Source organism: Miniopterus schreibersii, assembly GCF_964146895.1.
Source record: "Miniopterus schreibersii genome assembly, chromosome: 2".
In the NCBI taxonomy this organism is placed as follows: domain Eukaryota; kingdom Metazoa; phylum Chordata; class Mammalia; order Chiroptera; family Miniopteridae; genus Miniopterus; species Miniopterus schreibersii.
Genome location: NC_138102.1, coordinates 169,849,238 through 169,869,027, shown reverse-complemented (window position 1 = coordinate 169,869,027; position 19,790 = coordinate 169,849,238). Strand labels below are relative to the sequence as shown.

The following is a 19,790-nucleotide window of genomic DNA, read 5'->3' as shown; positions in this document are numbered from 1 at the left end:
CTCAAAAGGCGCAAAAAACACCTTAAAACACCATCCATTATTGTATAAAACGCAGGTTACCCAAGTCATCTCTTTTTTTTTTTATTGTGGTAAAAGAAAAGAACATAAAATTTACCATCTTAACCATTTTTAAGTGTATGGTAGTGTTAACTAAATGCACATTGTGGTGCAATAGATCCCTGTAACTTTTCATCTGGTAAGACTGAAACGCTACACCCATTGAACAGCTCACCTAACCCCGTCCCTCTAGCCCCGCGCAACCACTGTTCTGTTTTCTAAGAGCTTAGTGATTACTTTAAATCCCTCAGAAAAGTGGAGTCATGCAGTGTTTGTCTTTTGTGCCTGGTTTCCCTTAGCACATCTGCCAGGCTGTAGCATGCGACAGGTCTCCTCCTTTCCAAGGCTGGCACCCCGTGGTATACATACCTCCCTTTCTTTACCGGGTCACCCACTGACGGACGCCTAGGTTGTTCCCGCCCCTTGGCTATAGGAAATATTAACATGGGGGTATAAATACCCAAGTCATCTTTTTAAAAATTGAATTTACTTAAAATAATACATGCTTATTCCTAGAGTTTTGGAAAATATAAAACAATGGAAATGTGGGGGAGAATGGCCTTCACTTAGCCCTGCCTCTGTTCCCTCTCCCTTGCCTTTCCCTAGACCCCTTTCCCTTCCACCCCCGGCCTCTGCCTCGTCTGCCCCATCCTCGCTTCTTTCTCCTCTCGCCACCCTCTCCTTGCATTTTCCCGATACCTCTCGCCTCCCCCCAGCACCCCAAGTGTCGTCTGCCCGAGGGCCGGCTCTCACGCGGGCATGGGACATCGGCTCCTTTGCTGTCCTGCACCCGTGGCGCCCGCCCTCGTAGTCAGAATGGCACTCGGGATGCGTTTTTCTGGGTAAGTCACCGGGACAGAGGCGGCCAGTTGAGTGAATTATGTTCTTTATTATTGATTGATTAGGAGCCAGAGCTTTATTTCACAGAACCAGAGCAGCTACTTCAAGTCCTCACAGAGCTGGAAGAGCAGAACCTGACCTTGGTACAATATTCCCAAGATGTAGATGAAAACCTCGAAGATGTGAACAAAAGAGAAAGACTTATACAGGATAAAATGTGAGTGATTGCGCACAAGTGGATTTAATCTATTAAGCAATTTCTAACCAGGGACAGAGTCCAGCGTATTCGGGCGTGGCCCTTCCATGTGGTCTCTCTGGATTTGGGGAGAAATTGTTATTCACGATAGTTCACAGGGTGGCGTGTACGGAGTTGAAGTCCTACTTACACAGAATAGACTGGCTGTAGCTTAATTTTTAGTCCCTACTTCCTTTCCCTTGTCAAAACGTTTTCCTAGCTAGCAATAATAAATGATTAAAAATAACGGAAGGGTCACCCACTGCCTTAATATATATATATTACTGCCTTAATTTCTGTTCACAGCCATTTTCACCCTATCATCTGGCTAATCAAATGTTTTGGAAAATAATGTTAACATGTGCATTCTCCTTGGCTGTGACTCTCCTCAGCAAAGCAGCTTTTTGGTGACTTAAATGTTGTATCATTTTGCAATGTACATATCAGTACATCAGGGCTATGATAAAAGGGATTTCTGTCAGGGGAAGGAGGCTAGATTTGATGACTCACAACACTCCTTCCTATTGTAAAATTTTATATTATTACAATTTTGTTAAACATCTTCAAGTCCCAGAGAATAGATCTTTGCATCTACCCATTACAAAAACGTGTAGAAGCTTTTTCAGAACGTTTGTCTGGGCCAGAAGATGGTGATCTTTTTAAACAGCAGGTCAAACCATATTGAACTTTGGAACAAATTCACTTGTTTCAAGCTTATGAACCTAAAAACCATGATCTCACAGCCATCCGTTACCACTAATGTGTCCTTTAAATCCGTGTCTCCTCTCTCCCAGTCCCCACAGCTATGGTGCCCCCACCCCTGACAATATGATTTTGGGGGACGGGGTGGGTGTGGCTGGGCAGGAAAAGGGGGCCTATGTCCGAATCCATTTCTAGGTCTCTATCAGAATCTCTAGGTGAGGGAGTCAGGAGTCTCCATTTTTAACCCTGGGCTCCCCAGATACTCCGATTACCAGCCAGGTTGGAGAACAGACATCACAGCTCTCACCGTGACTCGAGGCTCCCGACACCTCGGCTCTGCTGCTCTCTGTTGGGGGAGTCAGGGGAACCACGATAGTAGCAGAGGGGCAGAAAATGAAATGCTTCCTGGTGGAAGTTCAAAACAGCCTCTGTGCGTTTTTCTCATTTTAACCTGAAAAGTTGCATGTAAGTTGACAATGTCTTCAAATATAAACTCGGATTTGGCTTGCTGGACTTCGGATGCTAACACATGATCTGGAAGGAGCGTCAAAGCTCCCGACTGATGGTTTACTTCACCAAACCGCACCTTACAGCCAAGCGTCTCTTTCTTTTGCCATAGAAATAGCAACATAGATTTCCTTTTGGAACACAAGAAGATGCTTAAGGCTAGCTGCGTGAGAGAAGAGGAAAAGGCGGCGGAACTGGAATTAAGGTCCAGGCTCTTTAGTTTTGGAGAATTTAATTCAGATGCCCAGGTAAGCGTTCTTTGCCTACGGTCTTCTTATTTTGCCTCGCGATAATAATTTGCACTCCGTGTCCTAAGCACCGAAAGGGAAGAATGAAAAGTGAACCACGGGCCCCAGGTGGGTGCCAAAGGCAGAACACAGCTGGGATCTTGTCAGTACGGAGCCGTCCGTTTGTGTAGTAGCTAGAAAGCATTCAAATGGGCATTAAAACACTGCTCTATTTATTACACAGTATGATGCTGGGCTTTTCCCCTATAAAAACATTTCTTTTAGTCAGAGTATATACATACGAAGTAGCTCCCTCACTGCCTGTGACCATTTTGGTAGTAATTTAAGGAGCAAATAACAGAGGAAGCACTGAGTCAATACTGGATGGAGTATCTGACCAGCACTGAGCTTGTAATAGATTTTGGCTCCTTGGGGCCTGCACAGTCATTATCAGAGCACCTGTAACACACACTAACATACTCACTTATTTACATGTTACTCTCTCCCAGCTGCATGCAAACTCCTCGAGGGCAGGGATTTCTTACCCTTCTTTAGCTAAGTTTAGTGTCCCTAAAGGAGGTGCTCAATAAATGTTTGTTGAATGAATGATTAGGTTAGTTTCTAGACTCACAACTCCAGCTAACATTGGTTTTCTTGTAAAAATCTCAAAATAAAAATTCATGCTAATATGGGAGTTTAATATCACATTTATGGTCATGAACTTGATTTTCAAGCAGAAGTAGATTTGGGGGAACTGTCTCAGTAGATGATTGTCCTCCCCTACCCATAGGTAGGCAGGGTTACAAAAAGCACCTCTTCACACACACACAGGCTTCCTAGGGTGGTACAACACCCTCAGTTAGGAGGGGATGACAGCAACCTTTCAGTTCTTCAGCACTGGGTTTTTAAACCATTAAAAAAAAATGTGGCAAAACATACATAACATAAAATTTACCATTTATCCATTTTAAGCGTACGATTTAGTGGCATTAAGTATATTCACAATATTGTGTAACCATCACCACTATCTATCTATAGAACTTTTCATCATCCCAAATAGAAACTCTGTGCCCACTAACAATGATTCCCTATTCCCCTGCCTTTCCAGTCTCTGGTAAATCTCTATTCTACTTTCTCTGTAAATTTGCCTATTTTAGGTACCGCCTATAAATGAAATCATACAATAGTTGTCCTTCTGTGACTGGCTTATTTCACTTAGCATGTTTTCAAGGTTCATCCATGTTATAGCGTGTATCAGAATTCCTTTGATGGCTGAAAAATATTCTGTTGTATTTATTTACCACATGTTATTTATCCATTCATCTGTTGATGGGTACTTGGGTTGTTTCCACCCTTCAATTCTGTTTAAATAATTCTGAAGCTGATTGACATGAAAAATGTCAGATAAATGTGGTATCTCCCCCTCCCTCCCACCAAGCCCCTTTCATCCAAGAGGACAGCTATATATTAAAAAAAAAAAAAAAAAAAAGCATTTTCAATACTCTTAAACCTTGAAGCAAACTTGTCTAAACAGAAAAGGTGCAATTTACCTGAAAATTACTTTAAAGAAACTATGAGCTCTTGCTGGTTTGGTTCAGTGGTTAGAGTGTCAGCCCGCTGACTGAAGGGTCCCAGGTTCAGTTCCAGCCAAGGGCACGTACCTTGGTTGCAGGCTTGATACCCAGCCCCAGACAGGGCACCTGTGGGAGGCATCCAATCAATGTTTCTCTCTCTCTCTCCCCCTCCTACTCTCTCTGAAAAGCAATGGAAAAAATATTCTCAGGTGAGGATTAAAAAAATTTTTTTTAAAAAAATCTAACTTAAAAAAAAAAAACGACTATGAGATTTTGGTCACAGGTGTAATTTTGGCATTGATGTATTACCCACTCTGGGAAAAAGCATACACCCCTAGGGATGTAAAATGCTGGGGTGGAAAAGAGGCAGAGAGCAAACAAACCAGCAGGGGAAAAGTATTCTTTTCTTAGAATTTTCTTGCCTACTCCCTTCTTTTAGATCTCAACATGTGCAAAACATAATCCTTTATGAGTAAATAAACATAATCGCACCGAATTTTGATATTCACAAAATAATCAGTTACTTTAGAGCTACAGTAACTCTAAAATCAACCTTATACTTTCAAAACTTCCACACTCCTGACTGTATTTAGTCCCCTAAAAACACTTTTCATTGATTCAATATATTACTTTGATAGTAAATCTTAAATTCAGGTATAATGTAGTATTGAAAAGTACACAAATCACAAGTGTATCTCTCAAAGAATGTCCTCAAAGTAAACACAGCCCTAGATCAGGGAAGACACCATTATCGGCATCCCCAATGCCTCTTACCATCCCTTGAAGGTGACCGCTGGCCTCACTTCTCCCACCCTCAATTAGATTTTATGCTTTTGAACTTGATATAAATGGAATCGTGTGGTATGTCTGGCTTATCTGGTTTCTTTCTCTCAACATTATGTTTGAGATTCATCCCTGCTTGTGTAGCAGTTTTCATTGGATGTGAAATGGAATATAAGTTATTCCATTGTTCAATTTTCAGAATGTGTTCACCTCTGGTTTAATTTTCCTTTCAACAGGGAGCTGATTCAGTTCAACTGGGAGAGTTTTTACATTAAGCACACAGTAGAATGCAGCATGGATTAGAATGACAGAATCCTTGAGTTGGAAATGAACTTTAAATGGCATCTAGACATCTCCCCATTCCCATCCAGTGTTGATCACAATTATTCCTTCTAAACGGTGCTCTGGTCAGATCACTTCCGTCCTGTTGGAAGGCATCCCATGTTCTTATCCTTGCAGTTAGTCTTCCACCATCCGGGCCCACTGAACCTCAGGAAGCAGGTCCCCCCACCGCCCCCAGCCCTTCCCGAGGTGCGCTGGACTGGGCCTGCCACCTGGCGGCAGCTCCAGGGATTGGACTGACAGCTGGCTTCTGTCATGGGTAGGCCTGCACCTTGAACTCCCTTTTTCTTTGCCCTTCTGCCTGGTTAAGCCAGGCCTTCAATCTCTTTTTCATGAGTATTTTCTTTAACTTCATTCCTTAATCCTATTTCGCACGCTGTTCTTACCTTAAGAAATCATTTCTCCTTGTCTTTTCCTCTCGTTTGACAGGAGGAACTTAAAAAAAAGGCATCCTGAAAGGCCACTGCCCATTCATCTCTAAAATGCTTACATGTTCAAGAGGTCTCCTTCAGAAATCACCAACTAACCAGTCTCATGTTAAAGTTACTTTTTCTCAGAACTAGTGTTCAATGTATTTTTTTTAAACGACTCACATTGCAACAATATTGTTTTTTCATATCCAATGTATATTTCAGTCCTTTGATGGGTGACTTTTCCTTTTATATTTTTCTGTATTTCTAAAGGAATGTGTTGTTAATATAAATGTTATTTAGAAAGGGAGAGAAAAAGGGAGCTTTATGGCAAATAGGACTTTTGCTTTTTTGATTTTTTTTCTTTTATTTCATACTTCTCCACATTTTCTTTAAAGAGGTCTATATGTAATATAAATAGAAAATACAATAAATGTTACTTTAGAGAGAAAAACGGGGGCTTTATGGTAAATAGGACCATCAGAGAGGTGGTTAAAGTAGAAGGTGAGAGAGACAAGCTGTTGGAAGCAAACTCCTGGTAACAGGTCTTGACTTGTGATTGTTGGTGGCTCTGTAAGGAGCCCCGTGACTCCAGGAGCTGTATCTGACCTGAGTGTTATTTGTCCTTCTTGGCTTCATGGTGATTCTCATCTTCTTGAGCAGAAGCAGGCACTGGGGCAGAAAGCTACCTGGAAACAGCTTAACTTTGCCCAGCAGTTTATTGAGATGCTCTTAACTGCGAATGCCCAGTACAGTGTGGAGAATTTCGATGAGAGTTTTCTTTTGGTCCCGAAACACGTTACCTACAAGCTCAAGCAACTCTACCACCTGTTAAAACGGAGGAGTGGCCAGGTACAGGGATCAGCAAGGTTTGGCCAAAGCCTCTGTTTAGACCAGAATACTGCAGTGGCTTCCCAATGGAGTGAAATTTAAACTTCTCAAAAGGCTTTTGTAGGTTAGCCAGGGAATCTGTTTGCTTGTAACTGTTATTTTCCTGAGAGAATGTATTCATTTATTCAGCAAACATTTATTAGGTACACAGTTATGTGCAAGGCGCTGTTTTAGGTATGTGTCAACCTAAGAAATAGCTCCTGCCCTCCAGGTGCTTACAGTCTAGAAAGGGAAATAAGGCATGCATGCAAATAACTATCACACAGGATGGTCACAGTTTTAGCAATTAGACTAATATATGCAAAATAAAAAGGGAGCTCATAGGCTGTGTTGCGAAGAAATGCATCGGAGTGGCAAAATAGGATTTAAAATCTGTATGCTGTCTCTACTTGAATGCCCAGGGACTAAGTACACAAAACCATTCAAGCAAAAAGATTACAGTTATAGTTACTTTTATACCTAGAATAAAATATTTTTAAAGAAAATAATCCAGGGTATTACTATAGCAATGATCTGACAATAAACTGCTATAAATATCATTGCTGCACTTTCTCCCCCTTCTATGTTGCATTGAAGTTCTTCTTTTAAACAAGGAAACAATTAGTAGCATATAAAAGCCTTTTCATTATACTATAGCAAAATAGAACTTTACATTTATTGAACAAGCAAATAGTGATGAGATGTTGTTTTCTGCTCTCCTTTTCTTCTCAATCTCAGGAAAAACTGATAGACTCTCTTAGTAAAAAAATCAACCAAGTATACAAAGTCTGCATCGGAGAGAGTGAGGTTGGCAGCCTCAACGCAGTGCAAAAGCTGGTAAAAGTAGAGTCTCGCCTGGTGGAACTGAGTGATCTTATTGAATCCATTCCCAAAGAAAACGTGGAGGCAATTGAGAGAATAAAACAGAAAGAACGACGGCAAAAGTACAGTGTCCTAGACAAGTGTAGCGAATGACTTAACGAGTAGCTGGTTTTGCTTGGATTCCACTTAGCGGGTCTCTAGTACTTGGCAAGGATGACCACAGAGAGGCAGTGGGAGGACCCAAACCCAGCCCTCCCCTCCCCAGACAGCTGTTATTTAGTGGGGAGGCACATTCACCAAATACTCCTGTGAAATAAATGGGCCATTACCAATGGAACATGAGCGCCGTGAAGGAAAGAAGGGCGAGGGGTCCTTTTAGCCTGGAAAAGTGAGTTTTCAGGGTGAATAGCCACTACTTATATGAGCATTTTTGAAGAGCTGTCATGTGAAAGAATTGCACTTGTGGTAAAAATCCCAAGGCACAGATTAGAAGCCCTTCATTGAAAAACTGCAGGGAGACTCAATTTATGAGAGAATCCTTTGCAAGAGCCATACAATGAGGGTTTTCCTCTGTGCATGACTGCCAACGCTTCCCTACATAGCATTTACAGATCAATTCATCCATTCCTTAAGACAATCTCAGGATTATCATCCCTGGAACATGCCCCACCCCCACAACCCATCGTCCCTGGGATGTGCCCAACCCCTACAATCCTACATCTTTGCCTACTTTGGGGCCTTTCAGGAGAATGCACCAATTTACACATAATTTCCATACTGAGTTATGTACATACTATCTTTGAGGCAATGATTATTACAAATATATGATCCCTAGTATAATGTGGCACATAGAGAATGCTCACAGGTGGAATGATATTCATGTTACAGAGAACAAACATGTTGGGAGGCAGACTAGCACTATGGCTAGAAGTACAGTCATGAGAGCTGACCTGCCTAGGTTCAACCCAGGTTCCACCATTTACAACTTTTGTGACCTTAGGCAAGCCAAATAATCTCTTAAATCTCAGTTAATCTGTAAAACAGCCCTAATACTGGCAGTAATAACTTGTATGGCTGTTGTGAGGATTAAACTAAGTGATCTATGTAAAAGCAAAAAGGCATGTTTGGCAATAGTAAGTACTCAAATATTAGCTATTAATATTATTTTGTTACTGCTTACTATATTACTGGTACATGGGGGATATTGCTTCCCCATATACAAACGAAGTCTAGAATATATTAAGGTGAACCTGATGGAATTTTATCAAATATAAAGCAAATGTTTAAAAATTGTAAGTGAAAGATGGCACCTTCCATAACATGACCTGTGATTAATTACACTACTAACACTTGTATCTTTTTTTCAGTAGGAAATAAATTATCATCTGAGGGTAATTAGAACTTAACTGTCAGTAGTGATATATGAATCTAATTCCAATTGTTTATTGTTCTTATCAAGAGAATTTTAGTTGGTTTTCCCCATGGTTTGTAGGCACCTAACATAATACCTAATCTTGCATAAAAACTGTTCAGTAAATGTAACACTTAAAATTAAAACTGTCCATAAAATAGGTCTCACTTATTGAGTACACTAGGCATTGGAGTAGAAAGACTGCCTAGGTCATCTCATCTAATTTTATCCAAAAAAAAACCTAAAGAAAGCAAGACAAATCACATTTGTTGGCCTTAATTTGAGAGCCCCATTCAAAAAGATTAACTGGGAAATACACTTTTGTGGTAATTCATTGAACACTTGTGATCTGTGTACTTTTCTGTATACGTCAATAAAAAAGTTTACTGGAAGTTAATTAAGTGGCCGCTGTACAGATTAACTATGAAGAGCTGAAATGTGAAGAGGCGGCTTTGCTGAGGTGCTTGTTTAGACCAAAATGGGGTCGATTTTCAGTTCTTCCAAAATGGTGACATGCAATTTCTTCCCATTTCATCAGAAATAGGATGTATTGTTGAGAGGTCACCTGATTATTTAAAAGCCACAGTTATGGGTGAAGATGAATTATTTTCATTTAACATAATGGAAATCTTATAATACTTATAGGCAGTTCATTTACTTTCTGTGATATATAGTTAAAAGAACATTTTCCCCTTTTGACAGGTTCCGTGAAGAGAAAATGAAGGAAAAACAAAGACACCAGGAAGAAAGGCTAAAAGCTGCCCTGGAAAGAGCAGTAGCACAACCAAAGAAAAAGGTTTGTGTTTTGTTATTAATAGGTCCAGTTACATCAATGTGTGAGTGCTTCTGTGGTATAAAAACAAAATATCTAATTCCTCTGACTTATCCAGGTGAAACTTCAGTAAACTCTCTCCAGCTCACAGCTTCCCTCTCTCCGGTTCCTTACTTCCAGAGTAACTCAAGTTGCTGGGTAACAGTTCTCCACCAGGCCTGCTCTTTAGCAAAAGAAACTTGTCCCTTCCCCTTTTTCTTTAGCTCCAGGTTCACGAAACCAAAGAATTACTTTAAAAACTAGTTTTGAATAGGTACTACAAGCATATGGTTCAAAGTTGAAAAGATACGAGAGTATTAAGTGAAAATTGTCCTCCTCAGTTCCCCTCCCTGGAGGCAACCACTGCCAAGTTTCATCTGCATCCTTCTGGAAATATCCTATGTATCTATGTATATTCATCGTTAAAGTGGTAGCTGTGAACCTCGCTCCTTTCACTTAGCAATGGAGAGAGTAAACCCAAAGAATTACATATAACTGGAAGGGTCTTCTAACCTTCACACTGTAAAAATGAAATTAACAGGTGTAGTTAAAATGATATGCCCAGTGTCACTTCAGATGTAGAAGACGAATCTGGACCGGAAGCCAAGGTTCTTTATACTGCAAGGTCACCTGTAATGATAAGTTTGGGGGTGGGCAGTCCCTGAGAGCTTACAGTCCAGGCCTCTGAACCAGGTTGTGGAGGGCCTTTATTTCCATAAGCCACTCTCCCTCCTGTAGGTCAGGGCCTGCAGTATATTCCAGGAGCAGTGTCATGGCTATCTACAAAGCTAGGGTGGACACTGATTCTTAACATACTAATAGCTAACCCATAGTGAACGCTTATTGTGCACCTCACAACCAGCCTTTTGAAGGACTGAAAAAAGTTTCCAGGTATGGTAATTGTAAATATGTATGTCAAAAGTTAACGATTACCTTAAATTATTTAAATAAGCATTTCATCTTAAAGAGTCTGTACTTCTCTAGTTCAACTCTTCTAGGAACACACGACTTGTCCTCTTTCTCCCGAGGGAAAATTAACCACTCCCCATTCCCCGGCATGTATGCACTCTTCACTGAACACACAAAACTGAAATGATTATTTTAAAATATATCTTTCTTTCTAGACCATGAATGAATTTTATGACCCTTGCCTGGCACATAGTGGATACTCAACAAATGCTTACGGAATTAACAGACTAAAAATGAAAATCAAAACTAAAACTAGAAGAAAATTTAAAATAAAAATGGTGATCAGATAAGCTGACAATGTATGAAAACCTGTGATAGAAGTTCTTACCCAGCTGGGACACTTCATCACTAGAAATTTTCTAAGAGTATTAACAAAGATTACCAAAGTTCTGACTTTAGAATCCCCTAATGGTATTTTTGTTGGTGTAATTATGGGGAGGAGCACTAGTGTTATTTAGTTCACTGGGGCCAGGAATGTCAAACATTCTGCAATGCAAGGGACAGTCTCACATAGGGATAGTACCCCTTCTGAGACACAATAGAGATGTCCCATCAAAACTCCCGTCCAGGAGAATACGATAGTTTTCTCATCTATTTAATTGACACAAACTCAGATGAAAAGCAAAACAAAAAAAGATTACAGAGAAAAGACTAAGAGACAAAAATAATTAGTATGATATAACTGAGTATATTCCCCAGAGAGAATGAATAGGTATGAAACTAAGGATTTCCCTAAGCCTGTCCTGGTGGGAACATCTCCAAAAGCCAACAGGATTACTAGTGTTTAAGATAGTACATGGCTTTCTCAAATTTTTGTTTAAAAATGAACAGGGTTTTAATGTTAGTCAACTGGTACTCAGCAGAAGAAAGTGACCTCTTCTAACCAATGGAAGAAAAACTAGCTACGGCACTTTTGAGAAATGAAATATTGGCCTCAGACATGGTTCTTTCTAACCATGTCTGAAACATATGCTATACAATGACTTTACCTTCAACGTCCCCACTTCCCCATAAAACCCCATAACATGTTAGACATCCATTAAATTATCAATCCCTTTGTAACAGGCTATTTACTTTTTTTTTTTTTTTTTTAACTGTTTACTATTTTAAACCATATTATTCCTTGGAAGAATCAAGTTACTATTAGTATTTTACTTATAGTTCAAAAAGAAAAAGATTATGCTAAAAAATATTATTGTTTGTGTTTCAGCTGGGAAGACGACTTGTCTATCGTTCAATACCTTCATTTGATAACAAACATGAACTACTTTTAGTCAAAGATACAAGAACAAGATCACTAGAGAATGAATATTTTTTCACTTGAATAGGAGCAGTAAGACATTTATTACCACAATGTTTTAGGCATATTTTATATATTCTGGTTTACAGTAATGGCAATATTCTGCCCCATATGCTTGCCTAACCAATTTGAGGAAGACATGCCCTTGTTCTAACAGCTATATAGGACTGGAAATGGGAGTTACTTTCTTTTGTTGAAGGCTTTTTATTACCCATAGCCTAAGTATTATTCTATACGTTATACATCTATACTTTTAATTGTCCCAGTTGGGGATACACATCCAAAGTTACTTTACTGATGTAACTATATGGTTAGTGGCATTCTCTGACAACATGAGACTTTAAATGATTTTTTTTTTTTCAACCACTCTACAGGAAAGTTCATAGTATACATTTTACCACTGTGGAGTATATATTGTATGTAATAAAGTACAACACTAAAATATCTTAAGGGTTTTGAGTTTAAAACTTAAATGAAAACCACTAAGTTACGTTCTGAGAACATAACTGTGAGACTGGATTTTAACTCCTATTAAGAAGTACTGTTCAGAAACTTAATTCTCTTAAGTGAACAGACCATGTCTTCATCAACCTAAATGTCAGTTCACAATTTCTGTTGTGCTCTGTATCCATAATCGTTTTTATTTTCAGCTGTTTCATTTTAGCTATGCTATGTGTATTATTATTTAAGCTTACATTATAATTTGTAATTTGTCCATTACTAAGTAATATATACTAATTCTAAGAAAATATTTCACTTTATACATGTCAGAAATGGCTCAAAAATAACTTTAAAAGAAGCAGTTGCTTTTAAAAGGTCTCAGTTAATATGTGATTACAAGGGCTGAATTTCACCTTCATAAATTTTTATAGAGCATATAAATAATCTTCCCTTATAGAAAAAAATACGAGTTTATAAAAAACAAACCAAAAAACCCAACTTGAATGAAGTTGGGTGGCTTTTAAAGCATTACTTCTGTGAATAATTTTTCAATTGTTTCAATATTGAGTTTTGCTTGTGAATACCTGAATATGAATAGTCCACAAGTCAAGTTGAAAAAACAAATTTTTATTGTCTAGAAATATATATAAAAAAAAAAATCCCCCACAAAAGATGCTACTCTCTCATTTCTCCATCTTCCTCCTCTTCTTCAACACCCCTGATATAAAGGACATTATTACACCTGTAAATAGAAAAACAGTCCATTTTGTTGTTCCAACTGGAAACCATGTAACATCTGATTTACAATTAACTAGACTTTTTTTCATTACAAAAATAATGAATGCTAATTTTACAATATAGCATTTTTTCCTTTCTCTTTTTAAAGAAAGTTTTTACCACTAATTTGTTAAAAAGCACATGGTACTTTCTTACCATGTGGTTATTATAAAATGTTATCTTTATGATCTATCAAAGGGAATGACTAGAATTTGAAGGTATAAAGTTAGTTCTAGAAAGCAAGTATGACAAAAATCCCTAACAGCAGCCAGACCCAACTAAAATTCAAACCCAAGCTCCTACAATTGAAACCACTGAAAAAGGTTATAGCTAAGAGCTAGAAAGTTTAATATCAGTACTAGAAAAATCTTAAGAATGAATAGCTCCAAAATACTCAAATCTTTGACAAGTTTAACAATTTCAAAGACTCCTGAAGTCTAGTTGTAGAATATTACGGTAAATTGTGATTTTAAAAAGTAATTTTGAAATTGAAGCACTAGTTTATTCAAACAGGTATTTCTAATGCTCACCAGTAACTCCTTACATATATACTACTACTGTTTTGTTACCTTATTAAAACTTCACCCAGGTGTCCAGACAAGGCTCCATCTATGTATTCTTCTGTGTTTGCAAGCTTTAAATAAAAAGAAAATATATTAATATAATAATACATAAGGAAAACAGTAAAACACACCTAATATTGGTGAGAGAACTTATTAACTGAGACCTTTCTATACCAATAACTCACATTTATCAATAATTAATATAAGATTAGTCTTCTGTTACTATTAAAGTACTTTTGGTTTCATATAAATATCTGGTAAAGTTAACATTGATGGATGTAGAACTAATATATAATAAAGCTTGTTTCAACATAATTTTTTAAAATCTCTCAGTTGTGTATTATTTCTTTCTAGTAGACATTAAAACATGTCGAGGAAGGCAATCTCCCAATTTATGAATAAGTTGATTAAAAGTTTTCTGCAAATTCAGTTCCAAAGCAGACATTAATTTCTCTTGGAATAACAACTTTATACTGTAGCATCATATTGAGGAACCCAATGGGTGTACAAAAGCTATGGTTAAAATACTTTCATATTAGTCACCAACCAAACCAAAGAACTGAATAAATTTTTTTTTTAAATTATGTGCTAATCAACAGAAAGTTCTTAAAAGAAGGTTAAACAATAAAGAGTAACCTTACAAACTTCCAGTTATAAAATAATAACAGGAATATAATATATAGCACAAGGAATAAATACCATAACTTCGTAAAGTGACAGATGCTTACTAGACCCATCATGGTGATCTAGACCCATCATGGTGATCATCAGTCCATAAGGGAGAGGGAGGGAGGGAGGGTGTGTGTATGTGTATAATTACTGTTATATACCTAAAACTAAGTATGATATCAACTATACTTTAAAAAACTCATTAAGGTTGAGCATCAACCCATGCACCAAGAGGTCGCAGGTTCAATTCCCCATCAGGGCACATGCCCAGGCTGCGTGCAGGAGGCAGCCGATGGATGTTTCTCTGTCATCGATATTTCTCTCTCTCCCTTCTCCTTTCCTTTCTGTAAAAATCAATAAACACATATTTTTTTTAAAAAACCCACATCAAAAAATTTTGACCCAAAACACCTTAGGAAATGGGGTTTGCTATTCGTTCACAGATATTTAGATTCAACATTTTCTTTACTAAATTGTGGCTGGTGGGTTACTTACCTACTATGCGATAAATTTATTTATAAAGGGGATCTTTTAGGGACTTGAAGTTTGATGAAAGCCTTCATATTTCAACTGCTAAATGTTAAACATTAAGTTTTTTAAAAAGTAACCTTTATAGTTAGGGAACAATATTACTTCTAATTCTACATCAAAATGTTTAGCTTTCTTCTCCATATAGGCAATAAGCTTTACTTTTAATTTTTAAAAATCACAACCCATGCTATCTGTGACTCACACGCACAAAAAAATGAGCAGGAAAGAAAGGAGGGAAGTTTCCTTCATTAGCCCAGCAAGTGGCAAAGGGAAAGAAATATAGGGCTTATAGAGGATGTGAGATAAGGCATGTAAAACACGTTAATGAATTAATACTGCTACTGGGTGTTATTCTCTCTCCTACAGAGAAAAGTAGCCTCCTATACACGGAAAGGTTCTGTCTGAAGTACATGTGGTTGAGACAATTAGTTTTGTATATAACAGCTCTCAGAAATAATGTACTAGCCCGGCCGGGCGTGGCTCAGCGGTTGAGCATCGACCTAGGATCCAGGAGATCAGATCAGGGTTCGATTCCCGGTCAGGGCACATGCCCGGGTTGCGGGCTGCAGCCGATCAATGACTTTCTCATCATTGATGTTTCTATCTCTCTCTCTCTCTCCCCCTCTCCCTTCCTCTCTGAAATCAATAAAGATATATTTAAAAAAGAAAAAAAAAAGAAATAATGTACTAATACCAACTAATTTTTGGGTTAAAAGTGGCTTTTTGGCAGCTATTTAACATTTAACTGGTTTCTAAATTATACAATGCTCCAAAGCATTCTATCACATTTTAAATAAAATCTAAAGTCCTAACTATCATTTAAAAAGCCCTCTAGGACTACCATTCCAACCTTTCTATCATCTTTCCCCTAATTCACTCAGCTCTGGCCTTCTTGCTATGCCTTTAACACACCAACCATGTACCTGCCACAAAGCCTTTGCTCTTGCTGTTTCCCTCAAAATGGGATGCTCTCTCTCCAGCTGTTCTCACTTTTCAGCAACACTCTTCAGTTGCTCACTCAATTCTGGTCGTTGCTTAAATTTACTTCCTCAGAGAGTCTTTCCTTGGATATCCTATCTAACACTGCACACTCTTTTCACTTTATTCTGTTTTTCTTTTTCTCCATAGCACCTATCATTACTTGATACATTATATTACCATCTCCCATCACTAAAACAAATTCCTAGAGGGTAGGGACTTTATTTGGTTCATTGGTGTCTTCCACAGAGCCAGGCACATAATGGGCACTCAATAAATGTGTGCTCAGTGGAAAAACTCAAAGGCATCATCGATGTGGTTACTTCAAAACTGGCAAGCTCAAGAGGAAGTTATATTACTTTTAAAACCAAATATTCAGTGGGTATTCATTATTCCTTTCTTTTACTGAGATGTAATTCCCATAACAAAATGCATTTTTAAAATATATGTTAATGGTTTTAACTATAACCATCACCACTATCTAAGTCTGGAACATTTTCAGCATAAGGGATATGCTCTTCATATTTTTCTATGGCCTTAGTAAGTGATTCCTGCTTAGGGAATTTTCCAGGCCAAAACCATGCTCTATAAGGATTTTGGGGACCTGAGTGTTATCTGTTTAGGGGGAAGACAGAATGGCAGTTCCTTAAGAAATTAACAAAGAATTACTATAGGACCCTGTAATTCCATTTCTGGATGCCCACCCAGAACAACTGAAAGTAGACTCTAGCAGATACTTGTACAGCGACTTTCACTGCATTGTTCACAACAGTGGAGAGAGAGAAACAATTCAAATGTCCACCAACAGAATGGATTAAAATGCAGAATATGCATACAATGGAATATTATTTCAGCCATAAAAAGGAATGACATTCTGATACATGCTACACCATGAATCAGCTTTGAAAACATTATGCTAAGTGAAATAAGCCAAAAGGACAAATACTGTAGGATTCCATTTATATGACGTACCTAGAATAGAGACAGAAAAAATAGTAATTACCAAGTGCTGGAGGCAGGACATATGGGGAATTATTTTTTAATGGGTACAGAATTTCACACTGAGATAAAAAAATATGGGAAACTGAAAAGGGGGACGGCTGCAACAACAATATGAATGTACTGCCAATATGAATGTGATGTCAATGAGCTGTATACTTGAAAATGGTTAAAGTGGTACATTTTATGTTATCACAATTAAAAAAAAAAAACCCTGACTGAAACATTTACAGAAGCTAGTGTAACAGACATGCAATCAGTTGATCAATTTATTTGGCTGATATCTTTTCCCTCAAGAAATGCTTGTATGGAATTACTCTGTTGTTATGCCTTTAGCACTCATTAAAAGACTTAAGAATTTCACTTGAAAAATTTCTTTGAGAGCCAAGTGAAAGCTTTTCTTTTTCGGAAAGCTTTTCTTTTTCCGTAAACTAGTGTGTTTCCCTTCTGGCATTATGAACCAAATGTCTCAGCTCTTCTTACTTTAACGACTAGGAGTCAAATCTGTGGCTGTATTTTGGTTTAACATCATGTCTCACATGTAGTTTATCAAGTTATAACATCCTCCCTGACCTTGACCTTTTTCCTGAATTTTTGCTTTGTCAATTTAATTAACTGCATTCTCATAAGTCGCACTAAACCTTAAAGTGGAAAACCCCCCACAATTTAATAATTTTTATAATTCCTTAACTTACCTGCATGTTCATATAGCCATCTACAGATACCAGGTAGCCTTTGTATTCCATTCCCCACTTAAGTTTCACCATTACTGGCTTTCCTGTTAATCCATTGAGGAAAGGTTTGGGATTGAGGGGCAAACTCTGCACAAAGAAAAACAACAAAAAAAATCAATTATTTTCTAGAGCTCAGCGCCCACCACCTAATTTGTTACCAAATCACCAATATTTACGGTATCCAAAAGAAGCAAACTCTTGACTCCTTCTCACATAATTCTCACTTTTATTTGTTGAAGAGCATCAGAGAAATTTAAATGCCCAATTACCCAATTTCCTCTTCAAGCCATCAAACCATATAAAAGTACTCATTATTCCCTTAAGAAACACTGAATAGCTATTAAACATCACTCACTGTTCCAGGTTATAAAGAAACAAAGGTAAAGGCCTAAAAAAAAAAAAAAAAAAAATGCAGGTGACAGTCCTCAAGCAGCTCACAGTGGGAGGGGAAAGGGCAAAACACATACAAACAATTATATTGCAATGTAGTAAGAGGAGATATGCTTTGTACCAGGGTATCAAACCACTCCAGCGTAAAAAGAAAAGGAAAGGTTGCCTGAAATAAGTAATGCTTCCATTTTAAAGGATGAGAGATACTTCCAGGGGAAAAACAGCTGTTCTAGGCAGAGACTACCTGTACAACAGGAGGGAAGAATGAAGCAACAAGATGACCTCAGGGACACTCGAAAAATTCAGTGTTGTCAGTGCCCTAAGGAGGCTACAGAGTGAAGCAGGGGGCAGGCAGACCACGCGCACAGACTTTTGCTTGAATTCTAGGAGCTAGGGGTGGGTCCTACTTGCCTTAGCAGTGCCTCTTACATACCAGCTACCACTTAATGTTTGTTTGTTCAGCAAAGCAATATTCTCCCCAGTAGTTCACACACTTTTTCTTTCCTCCATCTGCTCACCACCCATCAGCCCAAAGAAAGAAAAGAACCACGAAACTTGGCTACTAAACCCCTTTAAGATAAGCATATTCAGAGCGATCTCAAAGAATGTGGGACTACTGCAATAACCTCCTGATGAGTCTCCAGTTTTCACTCTTGTCTTTCTCCAACTTATCCACACAAAAACTGTTATTTTTGTCATGTCGTATTTCTGCTTAAAATACTTAAAGGGCTTCCAATGGCAGCTGGAGTAGAATACAGACCTCCTAGTGTGTCCTGAGAGGCCTTGCCCGGCCCTATCTCACAACCACTATTCTTGCAAGAAACTGGCTTTCTGTTAATTCCTCCAAGTGGTCGAGCCTTATTTTCGGCCTTAAGACCAATGCTCCTGTTCCCTGAGCCTGGTGCACACTTCCTCCTGCTCTTCTAAGGGGCTGTATTTCACATCATTTAGGTTTCAAGTTAAACCACTCCCCTGCCTGGGATGCCATCCGTGGCCGCTCTTCTAAGGTACCGCCGCGCCCCCTCACAGCATCCTGCTGGCTTCCTTCTTAGCACTTAGTATTTGCGTTTATATATTTGTTATTATTTAATTAATGTCTGTTTCCCACGCCGGACAGAATTTACCTAGACCAGGGTCCGCACCAGTACTTTTCACCTCATATTCCTACCGCCTAGCACAGTTATCTGGCAGGCAGCGTGCGCTCAAAACATACTTGCTAAACGAACGCCCAAAGCCTGGGCTCTGGGCTCCAGAGCGCTGCAGGGCTGGGAGACCCAACGTCACGGCATGGAAGCAGGCTTTCCTTTCAACGCGCGGCGTGAAAGACCTCTTCGTCTTTATCCTGACCCTGCGGCCCCAGCCAGCAAGGATACCTCAGGCTCCGATTCAAAACGCAGCTGAGCGGGAAGAGAGCAGAGGCACTCCTGGGAGCTGAGGGCGGCGGCAGGAGCGCGCGCCTCAGACCCCACAGCAGCCAGAAAAGGGCTGCCGACCGCTGGCGCAGCGCCTCACGCGGATGAATGAGAAAGGCGCGAACCAACCACCAGGCCCGGCGACGCTGGTCACCCGCGCGCGCGCTCTCTCTCTCTCTCTCTCCTTCCCTCTCTCTGCAGACTCCACCGGTTCTTTTCCTCCTTACCATCGCGACGACCAGAAAATGCTGCAGGCTACTCGCCGCCGGCCCTACTGTCGTCCCTCGCGACTGGAGCGTCTCCTGGAGAGCCCGGTCTGCGGTGCTTCAAGAAAAATGGCCGCCAAGCAGCAGCGTGACCTTTTACCTCCGACTACAACTCTTCCGTTTCTGTGATTGGACGCAAAGAGATAGGTGCTGATTGGAGGAAATGGTAC

General features: G+C 39.1%; 2 protein-coding genes across 2 annotated transcripts in view; one reads left to right on the top strand and one right to left on the bottom strand.

Annotated features, from left to right (window-relative positions):
- Positions 1–12,806, top strand: part of CCDC38 (coiled-coil domain containing 38) — a 31,115-nt gene extending 18,309 nt beyond the window's left edge. Inside the window, exons 11-16 of the mRNA XM_081127828.1 lie at positions 963–1,114; positions 2,454–2,589; positions 6,341–6,529; positions 7,286–7,491; positions 9,483–9,576; positions 11,771–12,806. Of these exons, the coding sequence (XP_080983954.1) occupies positions 963–1,114; positions 2,454–2,589; positions 6,341–6,529; positions 7,286–7,491; positions 9,483–9,576; positions 11,771–11,884 (891 nt within the window). The 3' untranslated portion in view covers positions 11,885–12,806. The remainder of the gene's footprint in view (positions 1–962; positions 1,115–2,453; positions 2,590–6,340; positions 6,530–7,285; positions 7,492–9,482; positions 9,577–11,770) is intronic.
- A 101-nt stretch (positions 12,807–12,907) lies between these two features.
- SNRPF (small nuclear ribonucleoprotein polypeptide F) lies at positions 12,908–19,724 on the bottom strand. Its single transcript, XM_081130137.1, has 4 exons — positions 19,582–19,724; positions 17,514–17,639; positions 13,648–13,712; positions 12,908–13,043 (listed from the first exon to the last, which is right to left on the bottom strand). Exons 1-4 carry the CDS (start codon positions 19,582–19,584, stop codon positions 12,977–12,979), a joined length of 261 nt encoding a protein of 86 aa, XP_080986263.1. The 5' UTR covers positions 19,585–19,724; the 3' UTR covers positions 12,908–12,976.
- Positions 19,725–19,790: the final 66 nt, after the last annotated feature.